Source organism: Paramormyrops kingsleyae, chromosome 17, assembly GCF_048594095.1.
Source record: "Paramormyrops kingsleyae isolate MSU_618 chromosome 17, PKINGS_0.4, whole genome shotgun sequence".
NCBI lineage: Eukaryota > Metazoa > Chordata > Actinopteri > Osteoglossiformes > Mormyridae > Paramormyrops > Paramormyrops kingsleyae.
The window spans coordinates 24415453-24437721 of record NC_132813.1 but is presented as its reverse complement, the minus strand read 5'-3'; the positions used below and the strand labels follow the sequence as shown (position 1 = coordinate 24437721).

General features: G+C 40.1%; 1 protein-coding gene across 6 annotated transcripts in view; it reads right to left on the bottom strand.

Moving 5' to 3' along the window:
• Positions 1 to 4803: 4803 nt before the first annotated feature.
• Positions 4804 to 22269, bottom strand: part of pid1 (phosphotyrosine interaction domain containing 1) — a 55726-nt gene continuing 38260 nt past the window's right edge. For 4 of the 6 annotated variants that reach the window (XM_072701581.1, XM_023792152.2, XM_023792150.2 and 1 more), the window contains one exon: positions 11986 to 15749. In XM_072701581.1, the coding sequence (XP_072557682.1) occupies positions 15273 to 15749 (477 nt within the window). In that variant the 3' untranslated portion in view covers positions 11986 to 15272. Of the gene's footprint in view, positions 5751 to 5879; positions 5983 to 11985; positions 15750 to 22269 lie in introns of those variants that run through there. The other 2 variants (XM_023792153.2, XM_072701582.1) reach the window with 2 other exon arrangements.

The window sequence follows — 22269 nt, the reverse complement described above, 5'->3', positions numbered from 1 at the left end:
TTCAGACCTCCTTCAAGCTTGGAAGACCTGGGAATCAGAGCTTCAGTATTTACCCCTGCTTGCTCTTCCTAGGTGTTACATACCAGCCGACCTGGACAACCCACAAGTGAGAAGAGAACTACATATCTTCTGTGATGCATCCGAAACAGCCTACGGATCAGTACAAATGGACAGTTTCCCAGAGGAATATCAGGCCCTGAAAACTAGCAAACCTATTGAGCCATCCAGCCGTCTCCTCACTCTATCACCAGAATTTGACCAAAGTGTTGGGGTCATTCGTGTGGGTGGAAGATTATACCATGCTCCAGACCTTAGCCCTCACACTCTACATCCCATAGTGCTGGATCCCAAGCATCCCATTACCCGCCAACTCATTCAGTAATATGATAGGAAATTGTACCACCCTGGACTTGACAGAGTCTTTGCTGAAATCCGAAGGACCTACTGGATTCTCAGGGGAAGAGAAGCCATTCGATGTCACCAACAATCCTGTATCGATTGTCAGAGGTGGAGGGCTAAACCTACAATTCCTAAGATGGCAGACCTTCCCCCAGTCCGTCTTCGCCTCATGAAGCCAGCCTTCTACTCCACTGGAGTAGATTGCTTCGGACCATTCCTGGTGAGACGTGGTAATAGTAATGAAAAGAGATGGGGTATCATCATTAAATGCCTGACCACCAGGTGCGTCCATCTAGACCTGCTTCAGAGCTTGGACACAGACTCCTTTCTGCTGGCCTTAAGACGCTTTATAGCTCGCCGTGGAACCCCTTTTGAAATTCTTTCTGATCAGGGAACCAATTTCAGAGGGGGTGATAAGGAGTTGCAGCAAGCATTTAACACCATGAGTCCTGACCTTCAGACACTACTGGCTTCACAAAAATTAAGTTTCACTACAACCCTCCCAATGCACCACATTTTGGAGGTTTGTGGGAACGTGAGATCCGTTCAGTTAAGACTGCTCTCTAGACCATGTTGGGAGCACAAACCCTCACTGAAGAAGTACTCCAGACGCTACTAACGGAGGTTGAAGCAATCGTAAATGCTAAACCACTAGGATACGTCTCTTCTGATGTGGCTGACCCGGACCCTGTGACGCCGAATTACTTGCTCATGGGGCGGCCTGATACCTCTTTACCCCAGGTTGTGTACCCGGAGTCGGAGATGCTCAGTCGGAGGAGATGGCGCCACACACAAGTACTAGCCAACCAATTCTGGAGCCGCTTCATAAAGAATTACCTGCCTACCCTGCAGCTGCGCCAGAAGTGGACAGTTGGGGTGGGCGATCTTGTACCTGGAACCGTTGTCATGATTATGGACCATCAATTACCTAGAGCACTTTGGCCAGTCAGTCGGGTGGAAACCACGTACCCTGGAAAGGATGGTTACGTTCGTTCAGCTGACATCTGGATCAAGGACAAGTCCTACCACCGTCCAGTAACTCGTCTCATCAAGCTACCTGCCATTCCAGATGATGACAACCAAGGAGCTACCCCACCAGAGACCACTTAGCCTACCTATAAGAAGTACATTTGCGCAACAAATGTAGGGGCGGCTGTACAAGAGAGATGGAGGGTGAGGCGCCTTTAAGAATTTCCGCCGACTAAAGCAGGTCACGCGATCTCTCCGCAAGTGCGGGGCTTCAGAGCTGCGAATGAGACGGAATAACCCAGACGTGCTGGTTTCTGAAGATTTATTTTATTTAGTTGTGAAGTCTTCCTTAATTCCCCGTGTGGGTAACTTGATATAAAGTAAGTTTCCTATATCTAACTTGTTTCCGTTAGTTAATTATAGAAAGAAAGCACATTTAGTTTCTCGCTTGCCGCAGAGTCGTAAAGTAATTGTGTATTGACTGCTGTATCGCCGTGTTACAGTATATTAGGCTACAGAGGTTGTAGCCTAGTAATTGTGTTAGGAGTAAGCTGCAGTAAAGTTTGTTATTATTTGTTGGTAATTTACGATTCTGCTGTTGTATTATGCTTGAATATTTACACGTACTCGGTATCCCTTTTACGGATACAGTAGCATAAACCTTTAGTGTTGTTATTTGTCATTGTTTTTTTTTTTTTAACAATATATTTATTACTTTTTTAGTTCGCATATCACAGCAAACACAGCAAACATTTTACACATCATTCTCCCTCCCATCAACCCATTCCCTGAAAGGAGAAAAAAAAAGGGATACCTAAATCAGGTAAAGAGTGTTTCCCAAGTCTATGTTTTGACCAGGGGTCGGCAACCCTAGGCACGCGGAGGAATTTCGGGTGGCACGCTGACGATGATCACAATAGGGACCTGCACTCCCGCGGGAGTACCGCGGGACCCGCGGGACCCAATGCACCGAGTGCGGCGTGGGACAAGATTTGATGGGTGCGGGCAGTAAGGTCCTCATGTATGTGCGGGTTGCGGGAGAATAGAATTAATCGCAGGACTCCCACAAAATGGAATTATCTTAAAATTAATTTATTAAAAACAAGTACTCTATTATTTATCTACTGCACAAAAGCAACAAGAACGACTAAATTAAAGGCTAACGCTCTGAAGCAGTATTAGGCCAAATGCTTTTCTGTTTGACCACTTGAGAAATCAACGTTTATTATTATTTTGTTTCATTGCAATATTATTAGCCTATTTCTAACTGTTCTGAGTGTATTTCTATGTTCTGAAATGCTCCTCGTTTGTGTCCATGTTCATCATTCCATTTAATTAAACTCAAATAAAACTAAACATATTTGTTTATTTTCCGTTTCTTTTTTTATATACACTCAAAAGGGAAGCAAGTGAAACAAATAACAGAGTAGCGGGAAGAAGTGGTAAAAATAAAACTACTTACAGTATATGTGTAACTGCGGGATTTTGCGGGCGGGAGTGGGACAAAACTTGAATACTGCGGGTGGGAGCTGGAGAAAATAATATATATTTTTTTGCGGGAGCAGGACAGAATCTTGCGGGAGCGGGCAGGAGCGGGACTGAAAAATTTGTTCCGCGCAGGTCTCTAGATCACAACCCTAATTATTAAACACATTAAAAGTTTTCAGACGTCTCCTATGATGTTGAAATGTCATTGGCTGTTGCTTGGCGCGCCTGCTGCTTTGGTTTGACTACTCGATGGTAGCCCCCCCCGTTGTTAACATGGCACGCGGACTAACAAGGAAATATATAATTGGCACTCCATATCAAAAAGATTGCCGACCCCTGGTTTAGACAGTTGTTGGAGGTGTTAGCTGTTTTGTCAGAAGACTTTGGGACCAGTCAGTACCCGTCATGTCAGTCCTCAACAGCACACAAAAGTTAAGGGAGTCTTTTTTTTCAGTCTCGGTCTTGGTCTTGTCTCGACTTTGTCTTGGTCTTGGCTCGGTCTGTCTTGGTCTTAGTCTTGGTCTTGTCTTGGTCTCGATACCCTCTGGTCTTGGTAGTGTCTTGGTCTTGGTTTAGGCGGTCTTGACTACAAGTCTACTACACACTGAATATTGAACTGAAGCTTGACATAAAAAATTTAAATCTCAAATCAAATCGTAATCGCAATTTTTGTCAGAAATATCGTGATTCGATATTTTCCCCAAATCGTACAGCCCTACATTTAACTGATGTTTAACTAGCTCTACTCTTATTTTGCGCGTATAACGCGTATTTTAATTGGATGAGCGCCAATGTCTGAATCACAACAAAATGCATGTATGTCATTGATTGGTTGCATTTGAAGGGCGCAAAAGGCAAAATAATAATAATGTTGCATTATGGAACGTTACGTTGTGTGTCGGATACTTTTCACTCCAAATCTCCTGACCACTATGTCGATCTAAACAGCAAGACCAAGACAGCAATACCAAGACAAGACCGAGGGATCCGAAACCAAGACAAGACCAAGAGCATAGACCGTCGAGACTGTGACAAGACCAAGACAGCGTAAAAGTGGTCTCGAGACCGGTCTCCAGACCAGGAACGGTCTCCAGACATCCAACTCTACTAGCTACTCATCAACAGATATTCACAATACATTTGTAGATATCTGCAATTGCATTGTTCCTAGTCATAATTCTAGTTGTAGATATCTACAATTGTATTTTTACTAGTCATAATATGAATTGTGGATATCTGTAATGACATTTTTACTATTCACAATGTATTTTTGTATATTCAAAATTACATTATATATATCTGGAATGTATTTTTTTCTTTTGGATATCTGAAATTAAAATTATGACTAGTAACAATTGGATTGTAGATATCTGAAATGGGAGTTTTTCCTAGTAAGAATTTAATTGTAGATATCTGAAATATGATTGTGGATATTTTAAATTGAAAGCCCAATAGACATGAATGGCAAAAGTGACATAATTTCTCCTAGGAAGAATGACGATGTGAATATCTGAAATGAGAATTGTGGATAGGAAGAATGTCATTGTTGATATCTGAAATGCTCTTTTTGATTAGGAATAATTGAATTAGAGATATCTGCAATACATATCCAGTCTAGTGATTAAATATTAAAACGACTTGCCAGAAGGGCACAAACTTTAAAACTATAGCTATCACCTAAATAATAACTAGAATTAAGTCATCGGAAAAAAACTTCGCAAGCTTAATAGTCTTCCGATAATTTCCAAACCCTGACGGATTAATCAACTTCGCAAGCACCGACCCACGATCTCCGTTTAAATCAAAAAGGTAAGGGCCATGTTTTCTACGCCTGTGCTCTGTAGCTCCTGTGGTATGTACGTAATAGGGAATAACTTTTCACAATTATGCACGTTTGTAACTTGGCTAAACTGGGCAGCAGGTATAAGAAACAGCTCACAACAGACGTATAGAAATAAGAATTTATTACCAGGATTCCACAGTTCAATGTCCCTGCCCCAATAAGTAAGTGGAGTGCCAGGCAACACCACAACCCCCACACAATGATCTAAACACAGCAATCTCTGAAACACTTTTCACAATTAGCTAAAACACACTGCTATAGTTCACACTTGTACAATAAAAGGGCCTGGGCAGCTCACACATCCGTGACAAGGGGTCAGGAATACAGATTAACATGAGGTTCCTCCTAAATAAACGAATACACAAAAAAAAGAAATCAATTCATATCAAACAACAATATTATTTAAATGAACTAGTCAGGGGATGACATCACAACCCCCCAAAAACAAAAAAAAACCCACAACATAAATAATACCCCGGCTTCTAGAAGGAACCACAAACCTTTCCCGTGGCGCCTGGAGTCCACGCCGCTGCCACTGAACGTGGACCTGCGTCGCTAACTTCCCAACCCGCCGCACCCCACCAGTACTCGCCTTATATCCCAACAACACGATAATCTCCCCGAGATACACGCCTTCGCATATGGCAGCTGCAGCGTAGATTCCAAGCACCACCGAGCATAGAGAGGCCTCCCCGCTCACTCATTCGCCGGCATTTTATATCGTCCATACTTCCGCCTCACAGGTGTTTCCTGTTAACCCTTACTTGTCACCATAAAAATCCCGCCTACATGTACAGTGTAGACCGTCCTTCCGACACTCCTGATAGTATAGTGTGCCAGAAGTGTTTAGTTTTTGTAAAGTTGGAGGACAGGATTTGCGCATTGGAGCATTAGCATGCGCATTAGCACGTTAGTAGAGATTAAGCAGATCGAGGCATTTATAGACATGGCATAATCAGAGCACACAGCCAGATGAGATCTGGCAGTTGTTCCTCCTGCCTCAATTGCCTCCAGTCCGGCTCTGGCACCCGCAGCCTGTCAGGATTTCGGGCTGAAAGACGAGAAAAGACTGGCTTCAGCGGATAGCCGTGTAGCATGGATGGTACCCACGCAGATTCCGGTGGGAATCTCTACTCTTTATTTAAAGAGCGTTCTTAGAATAATCATGTGGTTATCCTACCTCTTTGCGTAAACTCCGCATCTGGGTTACCATCCACGCTACACGGGCTATCCAAGGTCGCCGGTCTTTCTCCGTATCTTCTGCCCGAAATCCTGACAATGTGCTGCCATTAGGAAACATAATGAGAAAACATAATGTTAACTATCACTCCTATGCCAACGACACCCAAATATACTGTACATTTCAATTACACCTAACGACACCACACCTATTGTTACCTTAGCTAATTGCTTTAACGAGGTTAAAATCTGGATGGCAGAAAACTTCTTGTCACTAAATGCTCAGAAAACCGAGGTTCTGTTGTTTGGAGGCAAGTCTGCAGATAGGAATAGTATAATCTCCGCACTTCACTCCAAAGGGCTGAACTTGTATCTAAGATGACACCTAAGTTACGGGCTGAGCTCCATCAGCAGTTCAGCCCGTAACCTAGGTGTCATCTTAGATACAAGCCTCTCATTTAAATTACATGTAAATGCAGTATCGAAGGCGTGCTTCTTACGCAATGCTCTATCTAGGAGCACACACTGCACACTAAATACCTTGCAGCGTATTCAAAATGCAGCAGCTCGAATTGTCCCATTACTTCAGTTCAGCTTACCTGCAACCTACCACCATAACTATGGCTGCTGGTGCTGCTGTACATGTCATTTTTATCTACTATGCTTGCCCGTTTATGTGTCAACGAATGTTCTGACCATCCATGCTCTCTGCCTTCCCACATGTCCGGGTGGTGCCGGGGGTGGGCACCATCTGAGCTGGAGTCCTGGTTCAGTCCCATGGAGGGGTGACATCGCAAATGGGCCATATGAACTATATCATCGTGGGTGCAGCCTTCAGTGCCACCCGACACAGCCCAACGTGGAGAAAAGACCCTGGCCACTTCTCAGAGGCCAACATAGATAATGGACTCATCAATGGACTTTGACTTCATTCTTAATCCAAGCATATACCTCCCTTTTAGCAAGCATATCCACTCTTTTCTGTTTTCAGTAATGTTAGTATGCCCAGGGGGGTTGGGCAGCCATTTGACCTTGGACCCCCCAGAGGTTTTTTTTCTCCCTACTTGGGAGTTTTTGGTTCCTCTCCTCCGTTGTCTTCTGGCTTCTTTATTCAATGTCTTACCTTCCTTTTTTCCCCATTACCCCTGTATCTCCCTCAACTTCTGTTTCATGTATCACAACACAACCCTGTAAAGCACTTTGGGACAACTCTGATGTGAAAGGCGCTATATACAGTAAAAATGAATTGAATTGAATGAATTCCTCCATTCCTGCATTTCAGGCCTGCAGCATATTCCAAAAAAAGTTACGGGAGCCATTTATGGCTAGTAATGAGGTAAAAAAAAATTAAATAGTGATGTGATTTCAAACAGGTGCTGTCAACAGGTGATTCAAAAGCACTATCCACGAAAGGAGTCCTGGAGGAGCAAAGATTGGCAGAGGATCTACAGTTTGTGAACAAATGTGAAAGAAAATTATTGAAATGCTTAAAAAACAATCCTCAAAGAAAGGTTGGAAAGGATTTGCATATTTCTGCCTCTACATTGCATACTATCATTATACAATTCAAGGAATCTGGAGGAATATCAGTGTGTAAGAGGCAGGGGGGCAAAAGCCTAAGCTTGGTATCCATGATCTTCGATCCCTCAGACGGCACTGTATCAAGAACCGTCATTCATCAATAACTGATATCACCACATGGGCAAGGGACTACTTTGGCAAACCTTTGTCAAGCACTACAATTTGGAGTTACTTTCACAAATGCCACTTAAAACTTCACTGTGCAAAAAATAAGCCTTAAATTAATCTTGTCCGTATGTGGCGTCGACTTCTCTGGGCTCTGAGGTATCTGAGATGGACTATCACACAGTGGAAACGCGTAATGTGGTCAGACGAATCAGTATTCTAGAACTTTTTTGGAAGAAATGGATGCCGTGTGCTCCAGACCAAAGACGAAAAGGACCATCCAGTCCATTGTCAGCAACAAATCCAAAAGCCAGGGCCTGTCATGGTCTGGGGTTGGGTCGGTGCCTTTGGCAAAAGTAATTTGTACTTCTGTGATGGTACCATTAATGCAGAAAAGGATAGAGAATTTTAAAATGGAAAATGCGACAATGATGACCCTGTACAGTGTTTCCCCTAGGTTTACAGCTTTGGGCGGGGGGGCAGATGGACACTGACAGGATTCATGGTATTCATGTGGTTCTTTTAATGAGAGTAGTCAAAAAAACGCAGATATTTTTGCCTGCTGTTCAGGTGGTTGATGTGACATATTTTCCGACGCGCGCTCTCTGTCCGCTGGTGGGAGGGTGCTCACGTGTCTGTGCACGCACATGGGGGCGGAACTCCGCCATGCCCAATACAGAGAGCAGAGGAGAATTGTAAATGCGCGACCGCGTAGAGACAAAAATGACAAGCTGTTGTGTAAATAAGATAAATAACATAAGGCTGTTTAGTTTGTTTAATAAAAGGACAATGTATATACTGTACCTGTTCTATTGGAAAGGTAACCTTAAATGACTTCTGTTGTGATCTGGTGCTATATAGAAAATAAAATTAAATAAAATTAACTTGACCCTCAAGTGTGGGGGTGTCCCCTAATATAATCATAGGTGAAACACTGCTGTACTTTTGCACACCTTAAAACATGTTTGCATGAAGAATGGAACAAAATAACACCTGAAACGTTTCATCGTTTGGTATCCTTAGTGCCACAATGTCTTTTAAGTTTTGGGAGAAGAAATGGCAACATCATAAAGTGGTGAATGCTTTACTGTCCTAACTTTTTTGGAATGTGTTGCGGGCCTGAAATGCAGGAATGGATGTATATTAACAAATTATATAAGATTGACTACACAAAACATGAAATATCTTGGGTTCATAATATTTGCAATGAAATAAAAGTCAATTTCAGAATCACTGTGGTTTTTTGTTTTTTTTTGCATTTTGCATTTTCCATACTGTCCCAGCTTTCTGGTTTGGGGTTGTGCAAGAAGCACCACGTTTACCTTCATCTGAAGACCGTCTGACACTGTCCTGCTGCCTCACATCTCTACCAGTGGAGGACAATGGAGATGGGAATAAGTAGTATTCCATCCCAAAGCAACATATGCTCTGTGCTGCATTCTCAGACTTGTTTTTTGTGGATGGACATTTCTGGCATTTCCTGCCGTTTCCCTTCCCGCAGAACAGCAAGTCCCGGATGTTTATTAAAGCTGGGAGTTTTATCACACCTTGCTCAGAATCTCTCCTGATCATTAGTAGGACAGGAAGTTATGTGTTACTGTAAACTGGAAAGCTGAGATCAGTACACCAAAATGTGGCTGGAGTTTAGTTGTGCCTTTTAATTCTTGTGATCAACTGATAAGTCAAAGCTAAAATCCATCCATCTATTTTCAGAACTGCTCATCCTATTCAGGATCACAAGCATAATCCTCAGCATGTTTTTGGACTATGGAGGGAAACTGGAGTATCTGGAGGAAACCTCACGATGACAAAGGGAGAACATGCAAACTCCACACACATGGAACTTTGGTGGAGACCTGAATCCAGGTCCCAGAGGTGTGAGGCAACAGTGCTAACCACTGCATCACTATGTCACTCCTCCAAGCTAAACACTTTGAGAGGAGCAATCAAGTATAATCTGTTTTTATAATTATCTATTTTTTCCATGTGGCCAAGGTACATGACAGCCCAACTTGTGGAAATGAACTCTCTGTAGCATTTTGATGGATGCTAAGGGGACTCTCTGAAAAATTCTTTGCTGTGGAAAAGCCATTAACCTTCTAAATGTCCTACAACCTCTTCATTCAGTCTCACTTCTTTTTTACTTTTAACCCGGTGTGCTTTACCCACTGTCCTTCCCTTTTCAGACATATTGCAGCCTCCAGTATGGGTCCTAGCCAATGTGGCTCGCTAGGTGAGCCACCTATGTTGCCTGTAGGATTGACTGGCCCTGGCTGCCTTCTTTGGCTCTAACAATCCATTCTGACTTTCATTCATGTTGCTCATTCAAGCTCTCAGAAATGTTACACTCACCACAATTCAATTCTGCAGTTCAACCTCAATCTGTCCTCAGACTTAAATGATACCATTCCTCAACTTTATCACTTTCTTGCCATTTGCACAATTATCACATTATTTATCTTTGATATTTATTTATTACTTACTCCTAGATACCACTTATGTGCTCTGCTGCTTACACCATTGCCATTTAAACATTCCATCATTGTTTACTTTGGCATTTTGTGTCAATGTTATTAACACATGTTTTTTTCTGCAATTGTCCTGTTTATCTATGCACTTAGTGTTTACACCGTGATCTGGAGAACATTACTTTGCAATGCTATGGGGGGACCTAGGAGTATTATCCCACACAAAACATAATGCAGCCACATTCTGGCTTTAATAAAAATTAAAAAGTTACGGTAATATACCTAGCCAACAAAGGCACTCTTCTACCATTGAAATTTTTTTTTTGATGCACGGCTCATTTTTTACAAGATGATTGCAAACTGAAATGGCCCTAGCCCAGTGTCTATTTACGCTGTAGCTCTTTTTAGCAGCATGCATATTACATGCTGGGAAATACTGTATTGGAAAGGTTTACTTCTTCATACACCAAAGGTGAATATTTTCAATTGTTTTGACAAATAAAGTATTATATAATTCAATCTTGATGCAATGATTCCTCTGTATGAGTGTATGTGTTGAGATTTTTTTCTTCTGAGACCAGGACCCCCAGTTTTGGGGCAGCCTAATCTGCTGTATGTCTCCTGGTACAGATGACCATGGAAAATGATGGTTTCTTTAAGACAAGAGGTCAAGCAGAGGTAAGGAGCATGCACTACAAGAAGCAGAGCTTCACCAAAGAAGAAGAGACAAAAGAAACATTCATGTTACATTAAGTATTATTTTAATGCCAATGTACAATCACATTGAGCATTTCTTTGTGAAACCAAAAAAGTGAGGCTGTTCAAAACATATCTGACAAAGTACTGTGCAAAAAGGAATATCGATGAAGCAAAATGCTTTCTGCCTCACTGAGCTGCAATACTTCATGTGTTTCTCATCGCCATGTGCATATTTAGTAGTTGATTAGTTAGTTAAGGAATATGACCTGTTTTTAAACCCACCCAGTGAAACATGCTTCTTCTAGTCTTTCCAATGACATGTGCTCTTGCATTTTCTCGACCCAAAGATGATTGAGGCACGTTTAACCATTTTACGAGTTCAGCCATCAGGCAAGATAAATTAGCTTTTTCATTAATATTCCTTGTTAGTTTGTTGTTTTTGGACACAGAATTGGTATACTCTAAGTGAATTTGCCAAAAATTAAAAACTATTTTTGTTGGTTGTAATTAATCTTGTATATGTACTGTGCAAAAGGAAAATCTGTGCCCAAATCTTTTGGCAAATGTGGGGATTTGAGTCTCGTATATTACATGTGTGCGCCCACTCCATTGATTTTACTTGTATTTCTGTAGAACAGAATAGAATAGAATAGAGTATGATACAATATAATACGAAATAATAGTGAGACTTTATTGATCCCCGTGGGGAAAGTGTCATTTCGCCTATCTCATCTTGCTCTCCATGAGATACACAGACATATATACAGGTGAAAACAAGCTTGGGGGTCACAGCGCAGGGTCAACCAGCATGACTGCATCTCAGAAAAGTGTGCACTTGTTAAAAACTTAATTTTTGTCAGCTTTACCTTCTAAGTGTCAGCTCAATAGGGCTGCATTGGATTGAAATTAGAAACCAATGGAAAATGTTTATGACCACAGTGTAATTGATATTTGAATATTTACTGTAATATTTACAGCCATGACTAATATATAATTAAGTCTGAAAATATACCGGGGGGGGGGGGGGGAGGGAGGGCTACGTCAATAGCTGCCACTTATGTAGAGCCACCTGAAAGAACAACAATCGCATACTATGTGGTATGTGAATGGGTTTTGGATGACCTCTGAACAGGGAGGACAAGGACAGTGCTGATAGTGTATACTTCCAGAATTGCATCAAATACAGGATCTCAGCACAAAAGTGAACAATATTTATTCTCCTGCCTCTCCGACGTAAGCTTTTTCTGCGCAATCAAATTTTTGTTTACTGACTCTCCTCATTAATAAAGTGGTCAATAAGCCCTCCTGTCATGCAAGTGACTGGACTTGATTCCCTGGCAATTAATGATTGTATGTGTGTTTCCAAAGAATTTCCAACTGGGAACAAAATCTTAGATATTTCACACTTAAACACGGTTTAGAGCACCTGTGATCCTGGAGTCCAAACCTAAACAAAGATATCATGTAGCATTACATTCTGGACAGGATACCAGTTGATTACTAGGTAGTCTCATGTACATTAAGGACAGCTTGTTTCCCTAAACCTAACCCTAATGCTGGAGGTTAGATAAAGGAACAGTTACAGATTTTCTTTATGATCTAAGGATGTCTTAAGATACTTAGTTTGTGAAAGGCCCTCTATAAATCTTTTTTTAGATCCAACTTAACTTTTGGTGAGATTTTTTCAAGAAAAAATATAAGAATTGTAAGTCTAAATAGTAGGTTTCATGTATAGTTTGTAGTAACCTTTATTTTCTAGGAGAAATGAATCTCACGATAATTTATTCTGTTCTTAAGAAGCCACTTTCATATAAAAAGGACACTTTTTACATAATCTATACAGGAGCATTGAACTGTCAACAGTTCTGAATATTACTGATCTGTTGAGACAAAGTATTTTTAAAATATGGTATTATTTTCACAATATAAAATATATTTTTTGTACCAATATATTAAATAGTACATCCAAGAAAGAACCATTACAAACTTAATGAGATTCAGGATTGTGCAGTATTCAAGACAACCAAATAATAAACATAAATAAATAAAATTTAAAAATTACACACACAACAAACATGACTGAACTTTATAAATTGATTTTTTTATCTTTGCAAATACTGCATATAAAACACATAAGGTGACACAATGAATCATTTAAAGCTAATCCAGGCACTGAAAACGGAACACAGTTATCCATTATTTCATAAACACTTCTGTACACCTTCACTCCCACGTACAGCTATGATTTGACATGGCTTAAACATCCAGCACTACAGGATTTTCTAAATATTCACAGTTGGGTATTAAACACTGTTGTTTCTTGTTCATTTAAAATAACTATAAACATTTATGCTGTAATATTTGGAAACACACATTAATATTTCTATTTACATTAGCTTAGCAAAGAACTTTAGAAATATATACTGACCAGGACCTTCTTTGTTAAAATTCATTCACAGAATATGGGTACACAGAGTTTTTTTCATTAAAATTGCATCAACATACAAATGTTACCATTCCTACATGGTGTTCAATTCAGACCAAATACTGCCAAAGACACAACTGGAAAATACAGACTGTCCCCAACTTACGACTGGGTTCTACCCCGACAGACAAGTCATATAGGATCAGGATAGGATCATTTTACTGACTTTTAGGTGCCAGAATGAGACTGGGAGATGCGTATAAAGCTTGGAGGGTCAACTACTAGCAACTATTGTAGGGCAGGCCACACTCACTAGGTAACCTAGCACTACTGGTGTACAGCCGTCTGAAATGTATTTTTATATAAGAACAACTGACACATTATTGATCCCCATAGGGAAATTCTCTTTACGCCTCCCCCAACTTGCTCTTTGTAGAGTAAACTGGCCACGAAGAGCAGCCACCTGTTGCAGTGCCTAGAGAGCTGGGGGTTAAGAGCCTTGCTCAAGGACCCACAGACGTGCCGAGGCTGGGTTCAAACTGGCGATCGTCTGTCTACAGGCACACAGGCTTAGCCCACTGAGCCACATGCACTTACATAATTTCAAGCAATGGTAATATGTGCCAGTCGTTCTAAGTCACATAGGTTCTAAGTTGGGGACAGTCTGCATTATAACAAAAAGCGTCCTTGAGGCAGCTTTTTTATAACTATACATTTTCCATTTTTCAACTATTAAAATACATAAAACCAAAAACCAGATCCAAGAAGAAATCTAGCTGGTGTACTGAGCTGGCAGCACAAATGATGACAGTCATGCATCCTGCAGAAAACTGGCCCAAGTGATTTCATGTTCAACACGTTTCTGCCAGAAGCAGGCCTTTCCCTTAACCTGTGGTCCAGCCCTTTGATGGTTGGCTTCCACATTTTTACATCGATTAAAACAGTAATGTAGTCTAAAGAATAATTGCTCTCCACATAAAACTCCAAAGCATCAGAGCACATAGCATGGCTATTTCTCCATCCTGGACCATCTGTGTTTTAACTTTATTTCTGAGCCAAGCCACTGCAAACAATATGTCATGTTTTCACAACATCTGGATAACACTGTATAATGCTATGTGTCAGTGTGTCTGTCACTGGGTTCTTGAACAGTGCTCTGTGAAGACAGGTTATTGCATCTGGAGCTGCAGATAGTTGGAGTAGGGTGCTAGGAGCCAGCCCAATGTGAATCAAATGACAAAATATATAGGTAGGATCCAGCCGAGATCGTGTTAACTTTTGGTTTATCTCACAAGAAATTAGAAGCAAGTCAAGATTACCTGCTTCAGAACCTCTTTTCTAAGCTGCTGATAGCCTGCGCAGGAGAAAATTCAGGAGAAATGTTATTGAAATTCACACCAATAAACCGACACAAATCGCATATACTCTATACTATTTATAGTCACGAAAAAGAGGGAGAGATGTACTGTAATAGAGTTTTGGACTTTAGGAAATATGACCCATTTTTGTCAAAGATCCAGGGCTTTAATCCAGGGCTGTTAATAAATCTAATGGAGTTAGATCACGCAAACCTTAAGGTGCGCAAAAAACCACAAAAAAGTGTCATAGATGGTTTTATTCTTTATTATTTTCTACTATAACCTCCTGAGACCCCACCCATTCATTTATGTCCATTGTAGTGGACATATTGTTTTGCATCTATCTTTTCACTGATGTAAGGAAACGTATATATTCCTGTTGTACACCAAAGAGGACATGCTGTGAAATTAAAAATAAAAATAAATTTGAAAAAATCTAAATTGTAAGATGTCTTATTTCCCCCAAAAACAAATAACCTAAAACTGAAGGACACTTTTTTCCTTGAGTCTCAGGAGGGTAAAGGTTTTTTTAGCTGAATGGTAATGATTCTTCTGGGATGATTCGTTACCTTTCTGAGCTGCAAATTGTTGTTCTGTTTTGACTTTATAGTATTGGTCTTTGTGGATGTGTATGACTTTTCTGTATTCGTTAGATATTATTGTTCAGTTTCGGCTGGATGCTGTTGTTCTGTGTCGGTTCTGTGTGGGTCCAGAAAGAACTCCAATTCCCATGCATTGTCATCCCATGCATTCCCAGCTCAGCCATCCTCAGGTGTGAAGTCTTCTGGGAATTCGTCAGAGGAGCTGCTCTTGTGAATGCGCCCATCGCTCCGCATGCTCTGGAAGGTCTTACGGAAGGCCTCCATCATAGCATGTGCTAGCTTCTTGGCCTCTAGCTTCCCCTCACACTCTACTGCATGGCAGTCCATCTGGAAGGTGAGGTCGTCATTGATCTCACGGTAGATCCAAGCAAAAATGTTGGGGTTAACGTTGTGGTCAGCTGTGCAATAAGCAATTCGTGCTACCTGGTAGGTGTCCATGGCTACAGTGGCTTCACCATGGCTATCCAAGTGGTGTAGTCTCACCTGGAATGGCCGAATCTCCAGAATAGCATTGGCATTGAGAACATCATCTTGAACCAGTGCCCTGCGCTCCCACAAACCAATGACAGCAGACTCGGTGCACCCTGACAGAAATTGCGTCCCTGTGATGGTTACTTTTCCAAGGTATGTCACCTGCAGACAAAACAGAAAAGGCTTAGAACCTTCCAGCACTTCTAATACAAGACACACAGCTGAGAGGCTGAGAATGAGCTACCCTTCTCTTCTCTGATAGTATGTGGAAGGTGCTGGCTTGCTAAATGGAGTGTCATTTCAGAGCACATCTGAAACTTAAGAAAACTCATTTCCCTGGCCACTATACAAACCATTTTGTGATTTTTTTCTGTTTAATATTGAACATTACTGTAATATGAGGCAGGAATAGGTGATTTTAGAGTAAGGGCAGAAGACAGAGCAAGTGGTATTTTTTATGCCAACAAAATATTCTGTATACCTCAAAACACTCACCACACTGCATAACAGCACTGAGATGCAGATTAAACAAACTTAATAGAAGCTGATTCTATAAATATTCCACCTGACATTTTCACCATAATTAAGGTTCACTAAACACCACTGATACAAGCTTCAACAATACTCTTCAGAAAAAAATAGCCTTTAACATGTGTATGTATGCATGGCAAAACTGCACTGAACAAATGAACATGTAAGAAACATATCCTGTTGTGCAATTATTTCAACAGAGATACAAAGTCTACTTAGGGGGAAAAAAAACTGCTCCTAACTATCAGAAAACATACCACATTTCCACATAAAGATACACCAGATATTTATCAATAACAAACACACTACCTGTGTGAGAATTTTTTAACAAATAATCACCTAATTAAAAACTGAAACTGTCTTGCTGCATGTAAATGGCGATTATCATGTTAGACATAAGCAAACACAGAACACCGTAACAATCTCAATGTCCTTTACTCCTGGCAGCATTGCTTCTTTGTCTCATTGGCCAAGTATACCCTTTTGTGCCCAAAGTCTGCTGGACTGTGTTCCCTAACCTTCAACTAGGACAAAGGGCAGGGAGAGAGATTATTTACAAGCCTGAGACCATCAGAATTTCAGAATCTGAGGCCAACATTAGCAACCTTTGCTTGTGAACTGTTAGGTTCATATGAATACCTCATCAAACACAGCAATATTTCTGTTCTCAAAGCCACTCAGTGACGGGTACTTTGACTGCAGACTGGGGAATCTAACGTAGAATAAAAACATATGTTATGCCAGTTCAGTTAATTTTCACTTCATTCAGGACAAAGGTTAAGCAACGATTGCTGTCAGCTGCTGTTGGAGCATTTCCATGTGTGACAAGACTTACACAAATATACAGTATGAACGCCTTGTTCAAGTTGGAAAGTAATGTTAGACCGCTTAGAGAATTTATTTAGAACATGAATATAGGTAACCTTCTATTCCTGGGTCAACTATTCAGATTAACTCCAGTTTTCAGTTTAGACCAGAAAGCACATAATAACATACACTGATCTGGTGTGTATACTGGATACATTATTGATAAAGGCATAATTTGGAGGGTTTGGGTATGGTCTTGTTGACGATAATGCAGCTATCCAGGGGAATTCATTCAGATCAGAGGATTAGTTAGAAGAAGTGACCCTAGTGGCTACAATGAACATTTCCAGAACCTATATTTGATGAGGCAACAGGTAACAAATAAGCAACTGAAGGAAACAGGTAGAATTTCAACAAATCCAATTTGGTTGGAAAGGGGGACCATGGCTATACACATTTTTTTTAACACTAGTCCACTTTATTTCACTTTGACCAACTGTTTTTGGGATATTCTTAATTTTATTGGAAGACTTATTCAATTTACATAGTTGACTTTTTCATAGTTTCGTTTGGAAAAATAAAATTTATTTTATACAAATATTGTCCGATGGAAGTGTGTACTAAAATGTCCATGGACTCAGCAGTTCCACAGCTTTTGTTTGGATCAAAAGGCTGATACGCTGTAGGCTGCAGAATGTTTCTTGTGTCACGATCCCACATGTGGGAAGTGTGGATATTAAATCAATAAACAAAGTATCCTAGCATATGGTTCCTCAACCTTGGATCTGGTTGAGATACAGACTGAAAGTAGTTTCTACATCTTAAAGTTCGGAGAATCTCTTCGTGTTGTACCAGGCTGGACCGGCTAATAAGCTCAATTGCATGTGTAAATATTTATCACATACGTACAGTGGATAGACAGACTATATATAATGCATAGCTAACCGCTTGATTTCCATTGGCAAAATATACCAGTTCACCGTCTCCGCCCCCCTCACAGACCCTTCCGGGCTGTTTTTTGTGGCCAGTCTGCCCCTGTAGTGGACACACTGTATACAGATGCAGCGGAGACAATTGATTTTCTTGTCTGTACTTTTATTCTGATACTTTGTGTTTTGACACTCAATTTTATAAGATAGATTATGATGATTATGACTATGAATAAATTCTACACTACCAATAAAACAAATGTACCATAAAAACAAAAATGTGCGTACTTTTTCACTAATTTGTCTGGTTTATAACTGTAAGGTGTAAGGAGGTAGAAGAGAAAGGGCCACAGTTTAACTTCTTGTGATGCTGGGAAGCAGCATTGTTTTTATTAGTATAATTATCCATCCATCCATTATTATATAGTATTATTCTACATTATTAGTGTCTATAAGTTGTGACCCATAGACCCATGTAAAAAGTGAGAGTACCATTCCAGTGTTCCATTGTGGTTCTGTTAGTTCAGTCTTTCAATTTGAGTAGTTTTGCCCAAATTGGTCATTTTTTATGCAAAAAACAATGCTATTATATTCCACTATTTTTTATTTGGTCTTGTACTGGAACCAAACCACAAATTATATGGGGGGAAAAATGTATTTTTGTTATGTGAAATACAATCTACTGAAATAAGATAAATAGACAAAAATAGATAAACACATTATGGCTAGGATTTCAGCAAACAAGTGGGGTCAACCCAAATATTACTATTATTAGAATATACTTCACATTAGATTATATGGTGAAATGTGCTGGGAATCAAAGTGACCTGCAAATATCAACACTGAAGCTGTCTAAGGTGTCTGCAACAGAAGACCCAGTTTAATACCAAACTGCATGACTGATTTCAAGCAGACCAGGCAGGAAATACTTGCAATATTTTCGCCCTTCAAAGATGATTTACCCCATAAAAAGTCTGCACTCTGCTGGGACTTGGGAATGTTAGAATGGAACAGTCCCTGGCTCAACTCAAGTTGTTTCTGCAAAATCTAATGATTCAGTTTGGACTGGCTAGAAGTGGATTTATTCTGGCAGAGGAAGGCTAGTTGCCATTAGCAACCATGCCAGCCCAAAAAAACTCCTTCTGTTCTCTCTTTTAAACACCACAACAACATGCCTCTATATGGTGCTCCTCACATGCTAAAGTGAGTAGTTCATAATACATAATACAAACCTGATGCCTTGAAGGGAGTCTAGACAACAACAGACCACCTGGAGTTGGCCACAGTCATTGTTTTTATGCATAAATATACACTTGTGAGTTTTCAATATAATTCCAGACAATTGTAGTTCTCATTTACCTTTATAAAATATCCCTGATACTGTTGCATTTGTTATCGCAAATTTACACATTACACAAAAAAATTAAGTGATGTCTGTGATCAGGTACACAAGTAAACATTCACCAATGATAATATTCCACTGCAAATTGCAATCCTATGCCTTTAAAACCCAATTACACAGATCTTGGTAAGCAGCTACATCTTTATTTTATACAGCAATATCTGTGATAGTCATGCATCTACATTATGTGTATTTATTGCATTGCTGCACTTATCAAGTCTTGTGCAGTCAATATACAGCCTCTCATGTATGTATGCTGCACGGGGGCTCTGGAGGAACTTTGATTTGTCTCACTATATACTGCACTTATATATGGATGGGGCGAGAATAAATATCACTATGGTTCACTTCAAATATTGCTTCATAAGTTATGAAGAGTAACCAGTACTAAATTACAGATAATACCATAATTAACAAGCAAAACGTGACTGGTGAGTTTGTAAATCATGCAGATTAACAATGTCCTCATTTTCTCAAAGAAAATAAATTCAGGAATTGTTTAAGTATAAATAATACAGGCAAATTATATATAGCTATTCCGGTGTAATTATATATTTTGGATAATCAAATAAATGGGGTGAGACTTTTGAAAGGTTTCCAGTCCTCAGTATTTAAAAGGCCTTACTGGGAGAACTGGCTGAAAGTGTTTTGTGAGAGTTGTTATTAACACCATCTTGTATATAAAGTGGTATGTATAATACAGAAGACCTCCCGACATTCCCATCTTGATTTATGTGGTAGTCTGATGGTGCAACATCTAATTTCCAAGACTGCAAATATTTGTCTGAATCTAGAATTAAACTTTTTATTCAAGAAAAGAGAAAAGAAGTATAAAAACAGTACCAATGGCAGCACTTTTGAATTGTAGAAAAACTTAAAGACTGCTACTCTCTTCACTACTGCCTAGTAAATCACAATCCGTTATAGCTTCATGGAGCCCTAGAGAGAAGGACAGGAGAGCTCTGGTTCAGGTCTGGATAAGTCCTGCATGGCTACAGAAAACACTTGCACCATCAGAATGATAATTTCTTTGAGAACTAATCTTTCTCTGACTTTACTGGAACATCCTTTACAGTAAAGGGATCTTGTAGGGCCTTTCATTATTCTTCCCCAATGCTTCACAAAATTTCCTTTTTTCTTTCTGAAGATCTCTAAACAAAACAGTTAAATTGAGTTATTTAAAATATGTTACGTAGAGCAGTGGAATGGCAGTTATAAAGATAACCATGAGCACAGAAACGCAAGGTCAGTACTGATACAGTATATGGACAAGAAGCATAGAACTGTAATAGGAGTTGAGTAAGAGTGAACCACCCATTTTCCTAGCATAGCACACGCAAGCAGTTTTTTTTATTATAACTTGTAGAACATTCCCAAACCTTAAAGGAAACCAATTAAAAAATTTCTAGTTAAAAATTTCTTTTTAAGATCCTGGGCTAGGGATTTTTTTAAAAGTGGGTAACATTAGTCAGTCATGGGCTGGCAAAATCCGACCACCACGTCCAACCCCGGACTTTTCTCAAGGGTGGGGTTCTTCAGTAACAGGTGAGCCAACACAATCACTGGAGTATTTTTTGTTGCATTGATACTGCAGGTTCATTAAATCAAAACTCTACTTTTTGGGGTGTTCTCCGAAGACAACATGTGTTACCCCTGCCTGAAGCTATGTGGGAAGGATGTGAGCAGGGTGGGCTAAAGAAGAGAGTCCAAAAATTTTGACTCACCACAATGAACATTGACAAGAAATAAAATGGACAGGTGCCACATTGAGGGACACTGGTGAAGGGCACAAGGTCATCTATTGCATTCAAAAGGAAAATCGCAAAAGCATCTTGGTGGTGGTCAGTGAGAAACTAAGGGACAATCTTGTAGAGGTGCACCGAGTATCTGATTACCTCATGCCTGTCAAGATCAACACCAAGCCAGCCACTCAGCATCATTTCATGAAACTGGCTGCTTAGCAGACAAGAAAGGAAAATTTTGGAACAACATAAAAAAGTGGTGGTCGATATGGCGATATTGTATTGTAACCGGTTACAGTGGTGTCCACGATGTACATTTCAGAGCTAATGCAAGAATCGCAATACAGCACTACATTTATATCTACTTTAGTCTACAAATAAGGAAAATAGCACATTATAAATATGTGCTGTCGGGGAGACGACTAAACATAAGTGCGGCTAAGCTGAGCTTCCAATGAATTTATAATAATAGTAAACAGGCAAACTCACAATCGCCTATCACATGACACCTTCGTGTTCAGAGGCTTCAAATACAGACCACGAGAAACAAATCAGTTTCAGCTTGTATAAAATCTCAGAGCTCTCTGTATACCTCACTTTTTTGTCAATTATCTGACTCGGCAGATCTCAATTTAGTGACTAGATTTTGAACTAATCCTTTTTAACCAGTTAGCTAAGTTGGCTAAAAAAACTTTATATACCATTAGACTGTTAAAAATATTGCACATCTTCACATGGTAAACAACACAAGATCTATAGATGGGTTGGATATGGTGTGCAGCATGGCTGATGAGGAAGAGCTCCAAAAAGGTTCTGCTTTGATTGCATAGAAATGATTTGTATTTGTGAAACATGGAACAATCTACTGCAATTTGGAGACTTAGCAAAGATACCATTTGTCCAACACGTTGCAACACAGGCAATTTTTTTAACCACTTGAAACAATAGCGCCTCAAACAAACAGTATGTCAACACCTTCTTCAGAAAGAGAACCTTGCACCTGGCCATCTACACCTGTGCTGGACACTGAACACAGATTGATTATTGGCTGCTGCGAATATGTGACTAATAGCTGGTAGTTGATGCCAAAGTGATCCCATCCGATAACATAGGCCCCCAGCATCATCTCCAGCTCAACTTCAGGCATGAAACAAGAACACAGAGGACGGGGACTGAATATATTGAGTGGTGGAAACTCCTGGGTGCAAGATCCAAATGGTGGGGGCCCTTTCCAACATGAGCGTGGATGCCACCTGCCAGGGTTGGGGCCA